General features: G+C 41.9%; 1 protein-coding gene across 2 annotated transcripts in view; it reads right to left on the reverse strand.

The window, feature by feature from the left end:
- phf2 (PHD finger protein 2) overlaps positions 1-23,238 on the reverse strand; it is a 130,722-nt gene that overhangs the window by 13,872 nt on the left and 93,612 nt on the right. For both annotated transcript variants that reach the window (XM_080182329.1, XM_080182322.1), the window contains exons 14-19: positions 14,865-14,983; positions 11,662-11,852; positions 10,649-10,722; positions 9,595-9,752; positions 9,323-9,373; positions 7,828-8,102 (exon numbers count right to left, since the gene is read on the reverse strand). In XM_080182329.1, coding sequence (XP_080038455.1) covers positions 7,828-8,102; positions 9,323-9,373; positions 9,595-9,752; positions 10,649-10,722; positions 11,662-11,852; positions 14,865-14,983 — 868 coding nt within the window. The remainder of the gene's footprint in view (positions 1-7,827; positions 8,103-9,322; positions 9,374-9,594; positions 9,753-10,648; positions 10,723-11,661; positions 11,853-14,864; positions 14,984-23,238) is intronic.

Raw genomic sequence — 23,238 nt, forward strand, 5'->3', positions numbered from 1 at the left:
TACTCAGTGATATCTGCCACCCGTTGCAGCCTCAACCACAACTTCAGAGCAGAACAAGGTTTGCACTGCTAGTGACTCTGGAGATAACCTTGGCGATTAACTTACGTGTTTGGGTCTTTCTAGAAGATACTTGCAACACTTCAACAGTTTGCTGTCCATTGTTGTGTAAGGAAGTTTACAGAAGTTTCCTATTCAAAGAAAAGTAGCTGCAATGCATTCTCTCTTACTAGATACAAGCAGAATGAGCATGCAGTTTTGCTCAGATTGCAGGCTTCCCCATGATGTTACTGATTGCACACCCATCAAGTCTGTTCAATACAGAAAATGGAAGTGATACAATTTCCTCAATGTCACAGAATAAAATCCCCACAGTGCAGAAGGAGGCCATTTGGCCCATCAAGTCTGCACCAACCTTCCAACAGAGCATCCTACCCAGGTCCTATCCCTGTAACCCTACATATTTACCCCGCTAATTCCCCTAAGCTTTCCACCTTGGGATGCTAAGGGACAATTTACTATGATCAATCAACCTAACCTGTACATTTTTGGACTGTGAGAGGAAATCGGAGCGCCCAGAGGAAACTCACGCAGACACAGGGAGGATGCGCAAACTCCACACAGTCACTCTAGGCTGGAATTGAACTCAGGTCGCTGGCACTGTGAAGCAGCAATGCTAACCAATGTGCTACCACCCATATATGGCTGATTAGAGAATCATAGAATTCCTATTGTGCCATTTGGCCCATTGAGCCTGCATCAACCACAATGTCACCTCGGCCCTATGCCAGTAACCCCAAGGATTTACCCTGATAATCTCCCTGACGCTAAGGGGCAATTTACAATGCCCAATCCACCTAACCCGCACATCTTTGAAGTGTGAGAGGAAACTGGAGCACTGGACGAAGCCCACACAGACACGGGGAAAGATACAAACTACGCGCAGATAGTCACCCAAAGCTGGAATTGGACCAGGTTCCTGGTGCTGTGAGGCAGCAGTGCTAACCACTGTGCCACCGTGCCGCCCTGACGTATGGCCATAGGCAGCAAAACATGCAGGTTAATGTCTAGTATCCTGGCGGTAATGGTGATGCCTTCATTCTGTGGTAAACTGCAGCTGCATTTGCATCATGATGGCAAAATGAAGTGTAGCTCCTGGGGGTGACAAGAGCTATTTGCTGGCAACATGTTGGGTGACTCTGCAAAACCCTTAAACATATGCACAACCTCCAGATAATAAAACCATGTTGCAAACAATGGGTATCATGCTGCCTGCAACCATTTCTGGAGGCTCCCTTTCAGCTCCTTTCATGTTCCTAGAGGGCAGTGCACCAAATGGATTAGCAATTTCCATACTAATATACATTTAAGCTGTCAAGCTTCTGCAAGATCATGACCAGAACAGCACAGAACTGACCAATACTTCAGACTGTTCTTAGTGCTCTGTCTTGCACAGAAGGAATTTTTCAAACGTCTTTCTTTATTCTTTCATGAGATGTAGCTAACATTTGTTGACCATCCCTAAATTCCCTTGAACCGAATGGTTTGCTGGACCATTGCAGAGAGTAGTTCAGTGGCAACCACACTGCTGCAGGTCTCCAGTCACATGTTGACCAGACCGGTTAAAGATGGCAGCTATTGTTTCCTAAAGGGCGTGTGTGAACCAGCTGGATTTTACGACAACTGATGATAGTTTCATGGTCCCCAATATGAAGCTAGTTTTCAATTCTAGATTAATTCGTCAAATTTAAATTCCACCAGCTGCTGTGGTGAGATTTGAATCTGTACCCCCAGAACATTAGCCTGGGTCTCTGGATTACTATTCCAGTGAAATCTTAAAACTGTATCTCGCCTTAAAGTTTAGTTAAAGTTGAGTTTAACATTCTGTTATCAATCTCATAAAATTGCACAGAATAGCTGTTGCAAGGTTTTATGTTATCCTACAGAATGGTGTGTATTTTCAGGACCTAATATTACATTATAATCATTAAATTTAGAGGTAGTTCCTATGTTTTCATTTAACTTCCCTAAATTCAGAAGTCAATTTTTAAATCGTATTATGTGTCTCCCCTAAGCAGGCAATAAATTCCTGTTGCAAATTAGGCATCATTGTCCTAAATGATGTCCTGGTTTATATGGATTTTAGTAAGGCGTTTGATAAGGTTCACCATGGTAGGCTTCTGCAGAAAATGCAGATGTATGGGATTGGGGGTAATCTAGGTACTTGGATCAGGAATTGGCTAGCAGATAGGAGACAGAGGGTGGTGGTTGATAGTGAATATTCGTCATGGAGTTCGGTTACGAGTGGTGTGCCTCAGGGATCTGTTTTGGGGCCACTGCTGTTTGTAATTTTTATTAATGATCTGGATGAGGGTATAGTTGGGTGGATTAGTAAGTTTGCTGATGACACCAAAGTCAGAGGTGTGGTAGATTGTGAGGAAGGGTGTCATAGTTTGCAGGGTGACTTAGACAGGTTGCAGAGCTGGGCCGCGAGGTGGCGGATGGAGTTTAATGCAGAGAAGTGTGAGGTAATTCATTTTGGTAGGAGTAACAGATGTGTTGAGTATAGGGCTAACGGGAGGACTTTGAATAGTGTGGAGGAGCAGAGGGATCTAGGTGTATGTGTACATAGATCCCTGAAAGTTGGGAATCAAGTAGATAAGGTTGTTAAGAAGGCATACGGTGTCTTGGCGTTTATTGGTAGGGGGATTGAATTTAGGAGTCGCAGCGTCATGTCACAACTGTACACAACTCTGGTGCGGCCGCACTTGGAGTACTGTGTGCAGTTCTGGTCCCCACATTACAGGAAGGACGTGGAGGCTTTGGAGAGGGTGCAGAGGAGGTTTACCAGGATGTTGCCTGGTATGGAGGGGAGGTCCTATGAGGAGAGACTGAGGGATTTGGGGTTGTTTTCGCTGGAAAGAAGGAGGCTAAGAGGGGATCTTATTGAAACATATAAGATGATTAGAGGTTTAGATAGGGTGGATAGTGATAGCCTTTTTCCTCGGATGGAGAAAGCTAGCACGAGGGGGCATGGCTTTAAATTAAGGGGGGGTAGTTATAGGACGGATGTCAGGGGTAGGTTCTTTACCCAGAGGGTGGTGAGGGATTGGAATGCCCTGCCTGCTGCGGTTGTAAATGCGCCTAGTTTGGGGGCGTTTAAGAGATCTGTGGATAGGTTTATGGACGAAAAGGGATTGGTTTAGATTAGTGGGTCAGTGTTTTTTTTTAAAAAACTGGTCGGCGCAACATCGTGGGCCGAAGGGCCTGTTCTGCGCTGTAATGTTCTATGTTCTATAAACCCCTTCCTTTTCAACGAGATTAAGCCTATTCTAACACACAAATCCTGGAAAATATTTGACATGTTAATCTGTTGGAGTATCTTAAGTAACTCAGTCAGAAAGAGTATACTATGTTCACCAGTAAAATAACCAGTGCCTCAATATTACTTTGCTGAATGTAACAATATCACCAAGATGATTTGATGAGATTATGTTTAGATAACTAATATGTGTGATCTAGTCAATTAATCTGCAAATTCAGAGTTTAATTCAGTTCTGCAGAGAATTTTGAAAGGTGGGTTTTCCAGTTATTCAGATCTTATATATAAAACAAATTATACATAACAGAATATGTCTAACTCACTCATTAATATGTCTTAATCAACACTAATCATCTCACCAATCTGAAAATGTATATAAATCCTAGCCAGACACACATTCCTTTGAAATCCAAATCCAGTTCAGGATAATAATCAGTACCAGCACTATTCTAAAAGTTAAGGTTACAAGTGTCAGAAATACTTTTGGTATGAGGAAGGGTACAAAAACATGTTCAATAATAATGTTGATCATTATGTGAGACATATGGATATAATTAAGTGACATTATTTTGTTTATGCAATTACATGATTGAATAATTGATACCCATTTGGAAAACTTTTAACTTTGTAAGATGACTTCAAATTAACTACGTTGTGTTAAATGACTTCCCCCGCCATCCTGTGTGCTTTAATTGGGACCTTACTTTGGTCGTGCAAAAGGCTTTCACTGTTTCTTGACTTGCGTTTGGAAATGAAGAAAAACAAAGATCAAAATAATGTGGTGCACAGACATTAAAGTGATGAGAATTTTAAAATGTAAAGAATATTTCTTCTTACTTCAATATGTTTGTTTTTAGGTGTTCACATTACAGAATACTTCTGGATCTTTTTTAAGAAAATGCAACCAAAGTATCACCTTGAAATAAAACAGAGGGCTTGATTTTTCATTTTTCAGCAGGGCAAGTAAGGCAGAAAGAAAACTGAGTGGCATACTCGCTCCTGTCCCACTGTCTCTGCTGTCTCAATCAAACGTCAGATGGACAATTAGTGGCCATCTGACAGTAAAAAGGCCAATTATAAATGCAAAGTGAGGTTCGGCAGCCAATCAGCACTATAGGCTGGGACATCTCATGGAAGGGGAACAGCATTAGAATTGTAAAGGCACCCCCCCATTCCCAGAATCTGTCTTTAAGTTTTAAGTTAAGTTTATTTATTAGTGTCACAAGTAGGCTTACATTAACGCTGCAATGAAATTACTGCGAAAATCCCTAATCACCACACTCTGGCGCCTGTTCGGGTACACTGAGGAAGAATTTAGCGTTGCCAATGCACCTAACCAGCACATCTTTTGGACTGTGGGAGGAAACCAAACACCTGGAGGAAATCCATGCAGATATGAGAAGAACATGCAAACTCAGCACAGACAATGACTTGAGCCTGGAATCGAAGCCTGATTCCTGGCACTGTGAGGCAGCAGTGCCAGCCACTGAGCCACCATGCCACCCAACTTTGTACTGATGGCTCAAAAAAGACGAGGAAGTTATTAAAGAAATACAGACCCTGCCACCTCCCCAAGCAAAATCAAACCGTGGTTCAGGTGCCAGATCTTTTCTGCCACCCCCATGACACCTTGCTGCAGCCAGAGCAAAAGGACTCCCAAACCTCTGCTCATCCACATCCAAAATAATGCAGCAGGCAATGAAAAGTCACAAACAATTGGTCTACTAACAGCTTTCATAGTTTGTTAATTGATGACTCGGAAACAGTGACCAGGCTGCTGATTTCCACACTCGATCAGCTTCCAAACCTGGGAATCTGGTGAGATGGATTTTACAGGATTATGCCCTCACCGAAGGGCCCCTGGACAAAGTCCACCACCATATCGATCTAGCGGGACAATCTTCAGGCATCCAGGCCCCCTCACCTACCTTAATTACAAGAATTTATCATTTCTTTTCGGCTCCCTCATGGAAATAGGTTCTGGCCTGGGCAGTCAAAGTGCGAGTCTGTCCCACTTTTTTTGTTTACAGGCATGGATAAGGACTTGCAAGTGTCTACCATGAAACAGGCACAGGTATTCTTAGCCTGCTGATGTGGAATCAGGGGAAGCAGAAATGCTCCTCCCAGTTCCACAGCACTTCTGACAGTGACGATTTCCAAACCTTCCCTGTCCTGGTCCTCACAACCCCATTCCTTCTCTTCTCTTTCCCCTTCCAGGACTCAGTGGGGAGTCTCCCTTCAAGGCAATGAATCCAAAATTCCAACTTTCTGGAGGGAAAACTGCCTGGAGAGGTGTGACAGCACAGACAGTCAACTGATGCAGAATATTCATTCAGCTGAGGCCTGAGACCCAGCCTGGGGCAGCTCAGCATAGGCCCAGAAAGATGTACATTGTGCAAGAAGAAGAATGTCAACAGAACAGAAATAGCTTCCTGGAATGTAGCAAGTTACTTTCAATTCCTATTCTTCCTCACTGATGTCCAATACTATATTTCCTCTTCTGCTTTGAACAATACAATGGTTTGTACTGCCGAATTCACACTGGCTGCTTTTGGGGCACTTCTCATGGATTTGCTTAAGTCGAATTGAAAGAAATCTTCCTTCCCAATCAAAAGACGTGAAGAATAAATGCAACTCAGACAATGAAAAGACAAGTCTAAGTGATGGAGGTCACCACAACAGCCACAGTCAGAGTTACGGGGCCCATGATTTTATATTCTGTTATTTCTTACAATATCTTCATTCTGCACTCATTCAGTACGTTCTGCACTCTCTCGTTTCCTTCTCTATGAATAGTATGCTTTGTCAGTATAGCGCACAAGAAACAATACTTTTCACTGTATGTTAATACATGTGACAATAATAAATCAAATCAAATTCTGATTGGATAACATAAATTTATGGGATGGGGGGACAAGACAGGGGAGATGAACCTCTATCTTGAAATATTATAAAAAGGCCAAGTCTGAAAACCAAAGTGATTTTTTGTTAAGTTTAGTTGCTATTTTGTGATTCTGAGCACAGGGTTAAAAGAAGGTTCCCCACACCTTGGGCTCAACTTCCAAATGCTGTGGGCAGGACTGAGTGCGGACATGATTTGAAAATCGTATGCACTGGATCCTGCCTCCTCTAGAATGATTTTCAATGAGAGGGCAAGACTCTGGAAGCCAGACACTTCCAGTTAAAGGCTGTTGACCTCACTGATGTGCTCACTAACATGCTTCAGAGGAGCAGCTTTGAATTGTCAGGCATAGGAAGTATGTAGTGTCTGAGACACATCAGTAGGAAGCAGGCATGAACGGAATAAGGAACCATCAGGGCTAATGGGTACACTGGTCAAATCAGTTAAAAGAGGGACTGCAAAGCTCGGCTGCTCAGCATGTGACACAGAGATACCACCACTGGTGCTGAGGTGCTTGTGATTTTCACCAGTGAGAGGTTGGAGCCATGAGAGTGGCATCTGTTGCTGGAGGGTGCTGGACAGCAGAAGTTGGCAAAGGAATCCCCGCTGGACAAATAAGCATCAGCTCATGGGCTGGAGATGGCTGCAGGATGTTCTGACATTAGACAGAATGGTGAGCAGGAGCTCCCAGCAGGTACATCCCCCTGGTAAGAGGGAGGCCACCTGGTAAGGTGAAAAAGATGCAACCCAAGAAGTTGAGTGTATACCACCCATGAGTCAGCTGGCGATAAATGACAGAATGCCAGTGCTGCTGGAGACCTATCCAGGCAGGTGGTCTTTCACAGTTATCCTCCGATCCATAATGAACTCAGTCAGGTCTCAAAAGAGGCATCAGGAAACCCTGGCATTGCCAATGGGTGCCTGCCTATGCCAGCACTGATCTGACCAGCACCCTCCCACGGCATGTCCTCAGTAAATGGCATGTCATGTCAAATTCACTTCGTGGCAAACTCACCCCTGGTCAATTTGTGTGTTTTGCATTTGGAAAAGAGCATCGCGATACTGAGGCTGGGAAAGGTTGGGACCCATCGGTTACCCATGCATCGGATTCCCAGATTGAAAATCCAGCCCATTGGGTCTTATAGAACAGTTCACACTGTAATAGCTGAAAACATTCAGTAGTTACAAGGTCAGCAATCATTGCTAAATATTTTAGCACTCGTCTTCAAAGTTCTACAGTTCCCAATTTAATCCCTCAGCAGTTCATAATGATTTAAGGCTTGAACAGAAAACTTGGTTAAACAAAATTTACAAACATTGGAAGATTCAGAAAATGTTATATTTCCTTTACATCAAAGTTGGCTAATCTTGGTCAAAGGTGCAAGATAGCTTTGAATAACAGCTGTTAGCCAACAGTTGGTCTGCACTGCTGCTTTGGTGTTCTTTATTTCACTCTTCACAATCTGAGGTGTGGTGATCCTCAGGTTAAGTCAACACCGGTCAGCTCTCCCCCTCAATGGCAAGAACAGCCTGTGGTCATTTGAGGCAATGGTGACTTTATCTTTTTATATCAATTGCATCAAAGTTACTAATCAAATGATCTTACCATATTCAGAATCTTTGAAACATGCTCCCAGGCTGTCCTGGTCTTCATAATCATTAATGTCAAAAGTGCTCTGTGTCGTGCTTTTGACTAACCGTTTCCCTGTGTGCTTATTAATGCTGCTACCAGTTTTCTTTGATCCTTGAACTATGGATGAGTTATTTTTAACTTGGTTGCTGGTCCATGAAGTTTGCAGGCAGGAGTCTGAGGACTGAAGATTTGCCATGGACAACATGCCCTGGATGGCTTCTTGGGTGCTGGGTGAGGCCGGTGGTTGGCTGAAAAGGAAGGAAAAGAGTTCCATGAATCTTTAACACAAGTGGGCTAATGAGAAACTAATTAACATATGTACCATATTTCATAGCTTTGCTTATACTTTCACAGCCTGCTAAAACCTACACAGCATTGTAGAAATTAGTCTGTTTGTATATTAATCCCAAGGTAAGGGGAAAAAAGATATTGTGCTTAAATATTAAAAAATGGATCAGAATTGTAACTTTATTGTGAAATGTATACACCAGGCCACATCAATTTCCTGCCAGGTTTAAACATAGTAACTGCACATCCAGCACAGATTCACATTAAAAAAAAATCATTTTCATGTTCTGTTTGCTTATTTTTAACCTCAAACATTGCAAATGGACCATCAAAATTTAAATACTATGCAACCTCAAATGGGAGGAAGTGCCCAGGGCAACACTAGGGTAAAAAGATAAGTTGTATAATCAGAACTGATAAAAACTCATATGCCAATAAGAGTGTTGATAGGATTGGGAATGCCCCATTTGAAAAGGCAATGGAAGTCAGATTCTATCAATAATTATAGAGTTGGACAGGTTTTTACAGGGTTACAGACAAAAAGTGAGAAGTTGAGGCTAAGCATGGCTGCTCTTTCACACAGCTATATAGGTAAACTGCCAAATGGCCTCCTTATGTGCTGTATGTTTCCACTATATTATTATGAATGCCCTATGGTATCACAGAATTCCTACAGTGCAGAAGGAGACCATTCGGCCCATCAAGCCTGCACCAACAACAATCCCATCAATGCCCTATCCCAATAATCCAATGTCTTTACCCCGCTAATCCTTCTGACTCTAAGGGGCAATTCACCAAGGCTAATCCACCTAACCTCCACATCTTTGGGCTGTGGGAGGAAACCAGAGCGCCTGGAGGAAACCCACACAGACATGGGGAGAATGTGTACACAGTCAGTCACCCAAACTTGGGTCCCTGGCGCTGTGAGGCCATTGGTAGTAAAATAATGGATTCTCTCTTCTTCCGTTTTCCAAAATTGAAATAAAGCTTGAAAATGTACAGACAATTTCTATAACTGAGTATCTAAGAAATGAACCAAACATCTTGCGCTAAAGAATCACATCAATCCTCGTAAATTTATATCTGATGTTTTCCACTTTCACAATAATGCGTGCTTCACACCCAAACTGTTTTCTATTTATCTATAATTATTTTAACTCTGTTAGGATATTATTGGTACCTGAAGTCAGTGGTGTCACAGTTGGTGACTTTTGCTACTTTAACAACCTTGCTGCAAAAAAACACATTCAAGAGGATTTTGTCAGATTAAATGTTTGGATTAAATGAATTATATTGATTTACATTAATATGATACAGCTAAACAATGGCAAACCCATTAACAAAGAGAGAGCAATTTAAATAAAATACTGTAGCTCTTAAAATTTACTAGTCAAATTCAGCTTATCAAATCTCTCAATTCTAGTCCTTGACTATTGAAACTTTGACCCATACCTGTTCCCACTGTACTCAAGGCCGCCGACCTGTTTGCTGGCTTGTAGCAGATCCAGTATCCCAGCAGAACTGCCTGTTTCAGTCTTTTTCTCAGTGCTCGCATCTGGCTTTGCGCCAGTATCAATATGAAGTGAATCTTCATCAGATGAGTTAACATCCTACAGGTGAACCCCACAAATAAATCCATTAGGATTAAAAAACATAATTGCAAGCAATAGCAAAGATGTAAAACAACAAATGAAAAAGTTGACTTCCCTTATTCATCACAGACAATTGTTAATTAACCTTCTAGTGCAGCAAAGTTTGCTCAGCATTCTACCAGAAACTTGCAAGTCTCCCAAGTTCGACAGCTGAATAAACTAGGATTGTTTTCACTGGAAAGGCAGAGGCTGAGGAGAGACCTGATAGAGGTCTACAAAATTATGAGAGGCATAGACAGGGTGGAAATGTCAATTACAAGGGGATACAGGTTCAAAGTGAGAGGGGGAAGGTTTAAGGGAAATGTGCAGGGGGCAGTGTTTCACACAGAGAGTGGTGGGTGCCTGGAATGCACTGCCAGAGGAGGTAGTGGAAGCAGGCACTTTAGCAACATTTAAGAGGCATCTGGATTGGTACATGAATAGGGAAGGAATAGAGGGATATGGACTGAGTAAGAGCAGAAGGTTTTTTTAGTTTAGTTAGGACATCATGATTGGCATGGGCCTGGAGGGCTGAAGGGCCTGTATTTTTCTTTGTATCATCCATGTCAGCTGTTGACTTGAATGTAAACAATGGTGTTTGTGAAACAGTATAGCTGGGAGATTTGCCTGTCATATCAAGGATGGGACTTTCTGGCACTTCCCACCGGCAGGATCTTCTGGTCCCTGTGGCAGGACAAGCAAGCCATGCAAAATGCTGTGGACACTGGCGTTACCAGAAGATTCCGCCGGCAGCCAATGGTGCACCGCCTCCCAAAAACGAGGCGGTGGGGGGCGGGCACATCCTTACCATTATGAGTCCCAAGTGTTTAAAAAAATTAATTCCACAAATAATTGGTGAATAGGTGCTGATATACCTGGTTAGAACTGTGCTGAATCACAGGTTCCCTCATTTCAGTGTGTCCAACACTCTCTTTGGTCTTTGATAAAACTGTCAAAAAGAATGGTAATGGATTAGAGAGAGCGAAATATTGAAAAGAGTGAAATTGTCAACTTCAGTGTTGATAAGCTTCACATCCCATCACCAGTTCCATTCCTCACCCCATTCACTCTCTCAGGCTGGACCAGATTGTCTGTAACCTCAGCATCCTATATGACCCAATGTTCAGTTTCTGATTCCATTGTCCTTTCCATTACAAAGGTCACCTGCTTCTGTAGCATCATCCATATCTGCCCCTGCTCCACTTTGCTACTGATGAAACCCACATCATGCCTTTACCTGCTGCAGATTTGACTATCTAATTCCCTGCTGGCTGGTGTATCATCCTCAAATATCCATAAACTTCAGATTATCCAGAATTCTGCTGTATCCCACTCCACAACAGGCTCCATTCACTCATGTCCTCACTGACCTACACTGGCATCATCAGAGCTTAAATTTAAAATTCTCATCCTTGCTTATATCCCTTATGAGTTCACCCTGTCCTAATCCCCTGCCTACCCCACTCTCCATTCTTCCATCCAACATTCCAGTTCCCCAACTCCTTCTGTGCAAACCAACCACCACCCTCTGCCAATCCTTTGCCTCACAACTATATATCAGTTGTACTATACTGCCAGCCTGTCCAATTCTTGTTACTTTCAACTGGTTCAAGAAGGCAAAATGCAATTTGCTTAATACATAGAAACAAAGAAAGTAGGCCATTTGGCCATTCGAACCTGCTCTGTCATTGATTTTGATCATGGCTGATCATCAAATTCAATATCCTGATTCCTCCTTCCCTCCATATGCCTAGATCCCTTTATCCCCAAGAACTATATCTAATTTAATACCTTTCGAAGCTTTCTAAAGAAGGAATCTCAAAGCTTTTCATTATGCAGATTTACACTTCAGTGTGTGCAACTATAAAAGTCTAAAAAAATTACTTACATGATAAACTTCTTTTAGAAGCAGTCTTCTTTCTTCTTATAGGAAACTCATCAATCTGCAACTCACCATCATCCGAAACATACTCGTATTCATCTCTTACCGGTTTCGGCTTGTCTTCTCTAATATTTTGCAAACATCCAAACACGTGATCAGACTTTACAGTTTTGGTCTGAGTTTTCACTCCTTTACAACTGTTGGAATACAATATTTAGGTATCAAAAGAAAAAATGTTTTCCCAAATTATCAACAATGTAAAGCAAGATGTTCACCCTTCTGATACAAACAAGGAGTAGGAGTAGGCCATTCGGCCCCTTGAACCTGCTCTGCCATTCAAGAAGATTATGGCTGAGTAACCTTGAATCTCCATCCCAGCAAGCCCAATAATCTATCACCCTTGTGCATCAGGAATCTATTCATCTCTGCCTTAAATATATTCAACAACTGTGCAACTGAGTTCTAAAGATCACTATCCTCAAGAAACAAATTCTTCTCATTTCCATTTTAAATGGGCGACCTCTTATTTGTAAACTGTGGCCCCTAGGTTTTTTTATTCATTCATGGGACATGGGCTTTGCTGGCTGGCCAGCATTTGTTGCCCATCCTTAGTTGCCCTTGGAGGGCAGTTGAGAATCAACCACATTGGCGGAGAGACTGAAGTCACATGTAGGCCAGACCAGGTAAGGATAGCAGATTTCCTCCCTTGAAGGGGCATTAGTGAACCAGATGGGTTTTTCTGAATTCAAATTCCACCACCTGCCATGACAGGATTTGAACCCGGGTCCCCAGAACATTGGCTGAGTTTCTGGATTAAGTCTAGTAATAATACCACTAGGCCATCGCCTACCCTATTCTCTTGTAGATTCTTCCACCAGAAGAAACATCCTCTCCACATTCACCTATCAAGATTTCTCAGGATTTTACATGTTTCGATCATGTTGCTTCTTACTCTTCTAAACTCCAGCAGATGCCTACCTGTTCAATCTTTCCTCATAAGACAACCAGTACAGGTACTTATCTGGTAAACTTTCTTTGAATTGCTTCCAACACATTTACAACCTTATGAAATAAGGTGATCAATATTGTACACAGAACTCCAGATGTGGTCTCACCAGTGCCCTGTATGACTGAAGCTTAACCCTCTTTACTTCTGTATTCAATTCCCCTCCCTGTCGACTACCTCCTTGCAAACCAACCTCTTTGAGGAACTCCCCTCTGCATTCCATGCCTCCCTGCAGAGCTATGCCCTGCATAAGCACACCCCATTTTTATGCATACCTCCCCATCATAGCCCCACCCTCACATCATCTTAGACTCCACTCTCTTGGCACTGCCCCAGCACACTTATGGTGCCCAACCTGGCACTACCAGGATTCCAAGTGGACACTGCTCGGTTGGCACTGCCCACCCATGCTCCCACCAGCTGGGGACTTCAATCCCCCCCAGTGTGGTCATGATGCCTGGTCTCTGCTACTGCCTGTATCAGCCTGGGTTTCCTCCGGATGCTCCAGTTTCCTCCTGGAGTCCAAAGACGCGCGGGTTAGGCTGATTGGCCATGCTAAATTGCCCCTTAGTATTAGGGGGGCTGACAGAGGAAATACATGGGGTTACGGGGATAGGGCCTGTGTGGGACTGTGGCTGGTGCAGGTTCAATGGATCAAATGGACTCCTAGGGATTCTAAGGTTTTAGAGATTCAGCAGTAGAGTGGGACCAGACTCATTAAATCATAGAATGGAACAGCATTACAGACTTTGAGGCCCATCTTATTTGTGCCTGGTCTTATCAAGAGCTAATCAAAAAGTCTCAACTGTTCTTTTCCCACAACCCTGTAACTTTCCTTCAAAAGTATTTCTTATCCAATGCCTTTTGAAAGTTACGACTGAATCTGCTTCCTTTCAGGCAATGTGTGCCTGATCATAGTGCAAAAGAAACTTCATGTACCCACTGAAATTTTGTGAATTACCTTAAATCCATGTCATCCAATTACCATCCTTTCTGCCACTGGAAAGAGTTTCACATTATCTACTTTGTCTAAACTCTTCAAGCTTTCAAACACCTCTGTTTAATTTTCTCTTAACCTCCTCTGCTGCAAGAAGAACAATCCTCGTTTCACTGGTCTCTGCACTTAACTGAGCTCTTTCATCTCTACTAACAATCTAGCGTATCCCTAGATTCTTCTTGAAATGTATTGCACAGATTTGTTCTTAAAATTCTGGATGAGAACCAGCTAGCCAATGTTTTATACAATCATGTGAGGGAAAAGCAACAACTCTAAATCAATGGGTCAAATGGTCCAAACCGCACTGTAGTATTCCAAGGTCAGTGTTATTACATGGGAAATTGTTGTCATATATGTTCAACTGTAACTGATTAAGGATGACAAAATGTTGTTATTTATTCAACAGCAATTTGGAGGCCTTTGTATATAAGCAAGATAAGTACAAAAAATTAAGAAACAGTGATATCCATCTAACCCATTACATTTTCTTTACACTTTATTGGAGATTTGCTAACTAAAATATCAAGTGCAAAGATTAATGACCTACTCGACTTTTGGTTCCCAAACAAAACTGGTTAGAAATATCTATTTGAGATAAACATCAATATGACATGATCCTTATATAAAGTCTGCTGGTAATTTATGACTTCCACTTTAATTTAGTCTTTCTATAAGCAACAAGGAAGTCTGACACAGAAAGGAAACCTCAAGAGGAAAGTCATAGACTAGTGCATTAAATTGCAAAACTACTTAGCTGCTGTAATCATAATTATTCAAATACGGATGACACTTAACATTGACTATCATGAAGTATCTGTCCTTTTCAGCAATTCAGTTTTATATTCACATATCAAAACAAAATATGTATATATCAAAACCTTTGCGCAGAACAAATAATTTCTTAACAAAACACAATTAAACAGACAAAAATTGAGGTTTAAAATTAAGTACCTGAACTCAGAATAAAACTACATCAATTATTATTCTATTAGCGTCCAGGCTTAAATCTGATATAGCGTAATTTAGAAAGTAACACATTTACTTCATGCTGTTTCAGAGAAGGTTTGGTTTTTAGACCTCATCTGTCTTTTTTATTTACAAATTATTCTGTCAACTCACTCAGTTAATGCTTTCAAATCTTTGGGTGAATGACATTCAGTTAACTACAGATGAAAATATTTTTGATTAAATGCTTCATCCACACACCTCAACAGTTTTTTATTCGTGAAAACCAACTTGAGCTTGCTGTTGTCTTTGTTTCCTGTCAAAAATGATTTGTCGGATTTTCCATCTTCCATTTTGAGCAGCGAATCTGGTTTACTGTTCTGGGAAGTAAAATAAATGTAAGCATGAGTTTTTCATCTATGAAGACCGTTGTTTGACTTGTTCTTGAACACAGTATCAGGTATGTCAATTGCATCTTTCATTCCTCTTACAGTTGCATTATTACACACAAATTCAGTAAGTAAGGAGATCTGTAAATAAACATTATCAATTTTTCCATATTAACCTCGGCTCTCTGTAGCACTCTTGCCTCTGAGTCAGAAGATGTGAATTCCATTCTCACTCTGAGGTTTGGGTTCTTAATTTGGACTGACATTTCTGTACACGCTTCATAGAATGCTGCATTGTCAGAGATGCTTCCTTACATATGGGGCATTAAACCTGGGTTATGTTTGAACGTTGCTATCGTACTTTTCAAAGAAGAATAGAGGATTTCAACTGGTATTAGCTAGAAGTTATTCCCTCAACTAATGCTGTTAAAACATATTAACCAATGTGATGATACTGAGAAAGATAATTATATCATGTTTTATGTGAGGGATATGTTTAAAGTTCAGCCCTAGTTTACATAGTGCTGATCTGTCTGCAAACCAGGCAGCTCCATGCTGAGAATGCAGGAAAATGATTGGTTTATGATAATGGGGTGTTTGTTGAAATCTGTTAATGCATTTTTGTTTATTTTGGTTTCTCCCCTGAGTTTTGATCAGGCTGATTGGCAGAGGCAGAATCATGTGACTGGGCGGAGCTAAGATTGCAGGGAATACACAGTTCTCTTTAATTTTGAAACCGTTTCTGCCTCATTCTGAAAGAAGCAAGAGGTGTCTCTGTCTCTCTCTCTCTGAAGGCTGCTATTGAAGGGTCAGAAGGCAGATGTCACTCTGTTTCTCGCTCTCTCTAGAGGTGGTCAAAGGCTCTATGACTGTTAACAAGTTAAAACATGTAAGCCTGTATTGTTGGCTAATTGGCTTTGAAGAGGAGTTTAAGTCAGTAAGAGAAATATTGCTTAAATTGGAACTAACAGAGATAGGTTAGCAGTTAAGAATTGTATCTTGTCATGTTTAAGCAATTCAATTGGTAAAAAGTTAATTCATTTGTTATTATTAAGCTCTACTGTTAAATAAATTTTGTATTGATAAAAGCTTCCTGGTATGTCAACAGCATCACGGCTGGAGTGAAAAACCTTATCCTCACACTAATTCCAAAATATAAAAACTGTTGGGGTCCGGTTGGGCTTCACAATATACTTTGGGATTTGTGCTCTGGTACCCTAACACTAATCATTTAATTCATTGCTGTTTGTGGCATCTTGTGTGTTGACCAGCTGCCAACATTACCACAGTGACTCCTATTAAAAAGTACTTGACAGCAAAGCGTTTGAGAAATCCTACGGTCATGTATGTGCGAAGCAAGTATATTTTCTTCTTTCTTTCTATTCTGCATATAATTATTGATAATCATATAATTATACAGTAGATGTTAGCAACTAAGCAGACTCTCTTCAAACAACTTTGAGGTAAAACACCACCTACACCTTCTAGGTCAACCCTCGCTCCTATGAGTGAGCGTTGTTGGTAAAAATAAAATCTGTGAACTGTTGGGATCTCAGTCTATTACAAATTGAACACCATTGGTTCCAGTTTCTCCTTACACAACAAACTACAGCATCAATCAGAAAATACAAGATTATTGTAACCTTCTTAAATCAAACTCTGGCAGACCATTATAAAATATTAAAACTTTAGGATAGAAGAGGAGACCAGCTTTAAGGAATCAGCCAACACATCTCAAAGACTAATACCTTATAAAAATAAACTACTTAGCTGCGATAAGCCATAAGGCACTGGAGGCAGGACAAAGTATTCCAGTTATTTGAGCTTAAACCTTAATAAACCATGAATACCTAATATGCACTATTTTGTAAGACTGAATATTGCCTGTTAAACTTAGAATTAATTTTATGCAATTTCATTCAGGTACAGTACCATGGATTCAATGATATATAAATTTTGTACGGCTGGGGAAGCAGTTATATTCTGATGTTAACAATCCATTCAACACATGTGAGTGGCTGTGATGTCATCAGGAATGTGATGCCTCTCAGGGTCAGAGGTTCAATATATGGGTGACGGTTTGAAATAGGTGGCCACAGTCACAATTTGAACTCCTCCTTATGTGGAGCCATAGCCACATTCTCCAGCAGCTGAGTATTGTCCAGATTTTCTGTGCAAATTGAAACCAGGACCTCAGCACTCAGGTTAGATATTAGGCTGTGGCTGGTGATGCTTGCAGTCCACCACGAAACCCGCCATCAAGCAATGGGGGCATCATCGGTTTGTAGGGTGCGGTGTGTTTCAGTCAGAACTACAGGATTTCAGACCTGTGCTTTTTGTTTGAACAGACAAACTTTCAGCAGACGATCATTCATCAGAGGGCGGCACGGTGGCCCAGTGGTTAGCGCTGCTGCCTCATTGCACCAGGGACCCAGGTTCAATTCCCGGCTTGGGTCACTGTCTGTGTGCAGTTTGCACATTCTCCCTGTGTCTGTGTGGGTTTCCTCCCATAGTCCAAAGACGTGCAGGTTAGGTGCACTGGCCGTGCTAAATTGCCCCTTAGTGTCAGGGGACCAGCTAGGGTAAACACATAGGGTTACGGGGAGAGGACCTGGATGGGATTATGGCCTGTGCAGACTCGATGGGCTGAATGGCCTCCTTCTGCACTGTTGGATTCTATGATTCCATGACATCCTGTATCAATGAAAGTGCTTATTCAGCCAATGGTGTTCTTTAAGCAGGATGGTTTCCCTGCAGACATCAAGAGAGAGACAGCAATCTCCACATAGCCCCACTGATAAAGTAAGTTTTCCAATCTAAAAACTGGTAAACGCTGTCAAGAAGGTCACCAAACTCTGGTCACCAAGACCACGGCCAAGCAAAAGACCACAGGGATATGGATTTAATAACATGCTGTGATCGTGACATAGTGTTCCTGAGATGTTGTGCAAGACTGCACAAGATTAGGAAATTTTTTTTAAAATTCTGAACTTCTTAAGCAACTGAACAACGAACATAAAATAAGGAGCATACAAAGCAGCAGACAGACGGGTGTTTAAAGCATTGAAACCACTAATTATTTTTGGAGTTCTAGTGGTTAGGTGGTGATGTAAACCACAGAATGCAAAATGCTAGCTGACATCATGCCGAAGGTGATTTATACGTTCCAGATTCTTTCAATAAGTATTCTCTGAAGTCTTGAGATTATTTAATCAAACTGAAACTCAAATTCCCTTAAAAAAAACTGATTTTAGTTCCAGCTGTTCACAATTAACAGCAATAATCCATTTCAAATACCATCTAACCCAAACACCAACCTTAAAATCAGAAAGTGCTGAAAACACTCAGCAGGTCAGTCAGCATCTTTATGGGGGACAGATGAGCTTTCAGCTGTCAATTGTTCATCAGTGGGCGGCATGGTGGCCCAGTGATTAGCACTACTGCCTCACAGCACCAGGATCCTAGGTTCATTTCAAGCCTCGGGTCAATAAAGTTAAATTAAAGTTTATTTATTATTCACAAGTAGGCTTACATTAACGCTGCAATGAAGTTACTCTGAAAATCCCCTAGTCACTACACTCCAGCGCCTGTTCGGGTACACTGAAGGAGAATTTAGCATGGCCAATTCACCTGGCCAGCAAGTCATTTGGACTGTGGGAGGAAACCGGGGCACCCTGAAGAAACCCACGCAGACACGGGGAGAATGTGCAGACTCCATGCAGACTATGCACAGGCAATGATTCAAGCCAGGAATTAAACGTGGGTCCCTGGCACTGTGAGGCAGTAGCACTAACCACTGTGCCACCGTGCCCGTGGTTATTGGTTATTGCTAGTGGAGCATTGTGCAAGCTCCACATAGACATTCTCCCCGCACCTGTGTGGGTTTCCTCCCACAGTCCAAAGTTGTGTGGCTATGCTAAATTGCCCCTTAGTGTCAGGGGGATTAGCAGAGTAAATATGCGGGGTTACGGGATAGGGCCTAGGTGGGATTGTTGATGGTGCAGGGTTGATGAGCTGAATGGCCTCCTACTGCACTGTAGGGATTCTATGCTAATACTAATTAATTAATGCTTATTATGTACGTTATGCTAATTAATCTGCTTTACCCACAGTTGTTAGAAACATAGAAACAGAAAAACTACAGCACAATACAGGCCCTTAGGCCCACAAAGTTGTGCCAAACATGTTCCTACCTCAGAGATTACTAGGCTTACTAGGCTGTTGACTGACCTGTCAAGGGTTTCTTTGTTTCAGATTCGCAACTTGTGTGGTTCTTTTGCTTTTTTGTTAATTACTGTATTACATAAAATAAAACCAATAAACATTTATTAAAGTTTTGAATTATCTGTGTCCCCTGTGAAGACTACATTGTTTCTTCACCATCTTGTTACCTAATCCCTGAAATTGACCTCAATTCCTTGAATGATTGCCAAAAAACTAAGGAAAGATGGGTCAATTTCAAGGACTAGATTACAAGATGCACCCTGGATTTTGACCAACTGTTTTGAATTTGCCAATATATCAAATTCTGAGTCCCTGGCGCTGTGCGGCAGCAGTGCTAACCACTATGCTATCATGCCCTGGTTGACAACTTTTTGCACAAATAAAGCATTTTACATGGATTCACTAGTCAAGCCATACAATCTGTTATGCAGTTGCAGATTGCATTTGGACAATAAGTGATAAAAAAAAATTAGATGTATAATATCCACAAGCTTTAATATCAATTCACTAATCGTTGGGCTACCCAATTCACTTCTTTCATTAGAAGAGTAAAAAGTCTGACAACACCAGGTTTTAGTCCAACCGATTTATTTGATAGTAAACGCACAAGCTTGCGAGGTTTCCCTCTTCGTCAGGTGAATGGAGAGTTCTGGCCTCGGACAGAGCATATAAAGCACAGACAGTTTAGAGATTACTGATTAGAATGCAAATCTTTTTTGGTATCTTGTCTGCTTTCTTGCATCTCTGTAAAAACTTGATGTCTGTGTCGATATGCACAATCTTCTTGGAGATCCCCTCTACTTGGATCCGGCAGTCCAACGCCAGTACATCCACATCATGACTACTATCGACACCACAAACTGCCGGATCCAAGTAGAGAGGATCTCCAAGAAGATTGTGCATATCGACACAGACATCAAGTTTTTACAGAGATGCAAGAAAGCAGACAAGATACCAAAAAAGATTTGCATTCTAATCAGTAATCTCTAAACTGTCTGTGCTTTATATGCTCTGTCCGAGGCCAGAACTCTCCATTCACCTGACGAAAAGGGAAACCTCGCAAGCTTGTGCGTTTACTATCAAATAAATCGGTTGGACTAAAACCTGGTGTTGTCAGACTTTTTACTGTGTTTACCCCAGTCCAACGCCGGCACATCCACATCTTCATTAGAAGAGCCAATTTTTACATCCAAAGAATGCTTATTCTTAGGGCATCAACCATAAACAGAGGAGGTAGAAACCTACAACTTCCCCCCATTCCTCATATCCAACTTGAAAAATACCTTTGGACCCTGTGCCCAGTTCCTCTTTGATTGAAGGATTGAAGTAGGGAAGGAAGCAAAGTCAAAAAGCAAAAGTTAAATTCTGTTTCCTCGCCATGGGCTGTGGACACCTTTTGAGGCTCTCTGACTGATGTTCTCGGATAGCACCCAAAAGTTCCTAATGCCAGTAGCCAATCTCAAACCTGCAACCTAGATTTCCTCCAGGTACTCCGGTTTTCTCCCACAGTCTGAAAGGCGTGCTGGATAGGCGCACTGACCTGAACAGGCACCGGACTGTGGCAACTAAGAGATTTTCACTGCAACTTTATTGCAGTGTTAATGTAAGCCTTACTTGTGACTAATACATAAACTTTACAACAACTGACTTCACAGGAACACAGAAATTGTTGGACCAAAACAGGCCAAGGTCCATTTGGTAGTAACGTGATACAACAACGATGGAATTGTTGACTATAACAGCAATAAATCTCCATTAATTCATCCACAGCAGATCAACCAGTTCTGCATCCTCCCTCCTTAACTTCCTGGTACAGGGCTCTGCCAGTGGGTTGACCTGTGCCAGGGAAGGGTTTGGTCAATTTAAAAGACCCGACTCCAGAAAGGGTTCAGACATATCCGTGAAATGCTGTTAAAAATCTTACAGTAGAGCTTGTTATTATTACACAGAACACTGCAGAAATCCCGATAACTGTTACATGAAAGTGGGAAGCCATTCAGTATGAATGCAGCACCTGATCAGAAACAGGCTAGTGTGAAATGATGAAACCTTGGTGTAACAATTTCAGCCAAATTTTCTGATTAGTAAAAGGAACATAACCAATTAGGTGTAATTGATTGGGGAATCTTTCATGGAATCTTTTTTTCCAAAATAAGGCATTTTTAATCATTTATTTCCCTTTAAAAATCTGTTCACAGTGTACATAATTTGCATTAGCTATGGGAATTAACATTTGCAACATATTTCTACTAGTAATGCAAACCTAAGAACAGCAATGATCCAACCTTCCTGATTTCCTCCCTGTATTGCTTTTGACAATTTAAATTTTGGATTTAGGACAGCATTTATTAATGCTCCCACGTGTCCTTGAAAAGATGGTGGTAGGCCATCTTCCTAAACGACTACAATGTGCGCTGAAGGTGCTCTCATGACAGTGTCCGGTTCAGAGTTCCAGGAACTGATTGCAGTGACAACAAGGAATAAAAATAAACGCCCAAGTCAGGATGAAGTGTGATTTGGAGGTCATGTTTCCATACATCTGCTGTGGAGGCCAGTGGAGGGGTTTCATAGAATTCCTGCAGTGCAGAAGCAGGCCATTTGGCCCATTGAGCCAGCACCAACAACAATCCCACCCAGCTCTATCCCCATAACTCCATGCATTTAACCTGCTAATCTCCCTGACACTAAGCAGCAATTTAGCATGGCCAATCTGCATATCTGGAGTGTGGGAGAAAACCAGAGAGCCCGGAGGAAACCCACACAGATACGGGGAGAATGTGCACACTCCACACAGACAGGCACTCGAGGCCGGAATTGAACCCAGGTTCCTGGCACTGTGAGGCAGCACCAACCACTGCACCAGTTCAGTTTCTGGTCAAAAGTAATCCCCAGGATGTTGATATCTGAAGATTCAGAGATGGTAATGCCATTATACATCAATGACAGGTGGTTAGATTTTCTCTTGTTGGAGATGGTCACTGCCTGGCACTTGTATGGTGTGAATGTTACTTGCACAAGCCTGAACGTTGTCCAGGTCTTGCTACATATGGACAAGGGCTGCTTCAGTATCTGAGGAGTTGTGAATGGTGCTGAGCATTGTGCGGTCATCAGCGAAAACCCTCACTTTTAGCCTGATGATGGAGGAAAAGACATCGATGAAGCAGCTGAAGGTGATTGGCTCAGGGAACTCTTGTAGCATATGGATGGCAGAAAAGCTTTGGGATGTCGGAATGTGGCCACTCCTCACAGATACCCCAGCTTATTCTAACCACTATGGCATTGCCTTTTCTAAAACTGATTTTACAGGATGAGGGTGTTTCTGGCAAGACCAACATTTATTACCCATCCTTTGTTACCCTTCAGAAGATGGTGGTGAGCTGCCATCTTGCACTGCTGCAATCCCGGAGATATATGTACACCCACAATGAAGTTGGGGAGGGAATTCCAGGATTTTGACCCAGTGGCAATGAAGGAATGGTGATCTATTTCCAAATCAGGATAGTGAGTGACTTGGAGGGGAACATCCACATAGTGGTGTTCCCAAGTATTTGCTGCTCTTGTTCTCATAGACGGTAGTGCTCATGGGCTTAGAAGATGCTGCCTAAGGAAACTTGGTGAGTTCCTGCAGTGTATCTTGTAGATGGTACACGCTGCTGTCATTGTTCATCATTGATGGAAGGATTGAATGTTTGTGGAAGGGGTAGCAATCAAGTGCGCTGCTTTGTCCTGGGTGATGTCAAGCTTTAGAGGTGTTGTTGGAGCTGCACTCATCCAGGCAAGTGGACAGTATTCCATTAGACTCCTTACTTGTGCCTTGTGGACGGTTGACAGATTTTTGGGCAGTCAGGAATTTAGTCGCCGCAGGATTCCTAACCTTTGACCTGCTCTGGTAACCACAGTATTTATTTGGCTAGTCCAGTTCAGCTACTGTTCAATGGCAACCCCCAGGGTGTTAATAGTGGGGCATTCAGCCATGGTAATGTCATTGAATGTCAAGGGCCAATGGTTAAGTCCTCTCTGTT

This window comes from Carcharhinus amblyrhynchos, chromosome 3 (assembly GCF_965287045.1).
Source record: "Carcharhinus amblyrhynchos chromosome 3, sCarAmb.v2.hapA, whole genome shotgun sequence".
NCBI classification, from domain to species: Eukaryota; Metazoa; Chordata; class Chondrichthyes; order Carcharhiniformes; family Carcharhinidae; genus Carcharhinus; species Carcharhinus amblyrhynchos.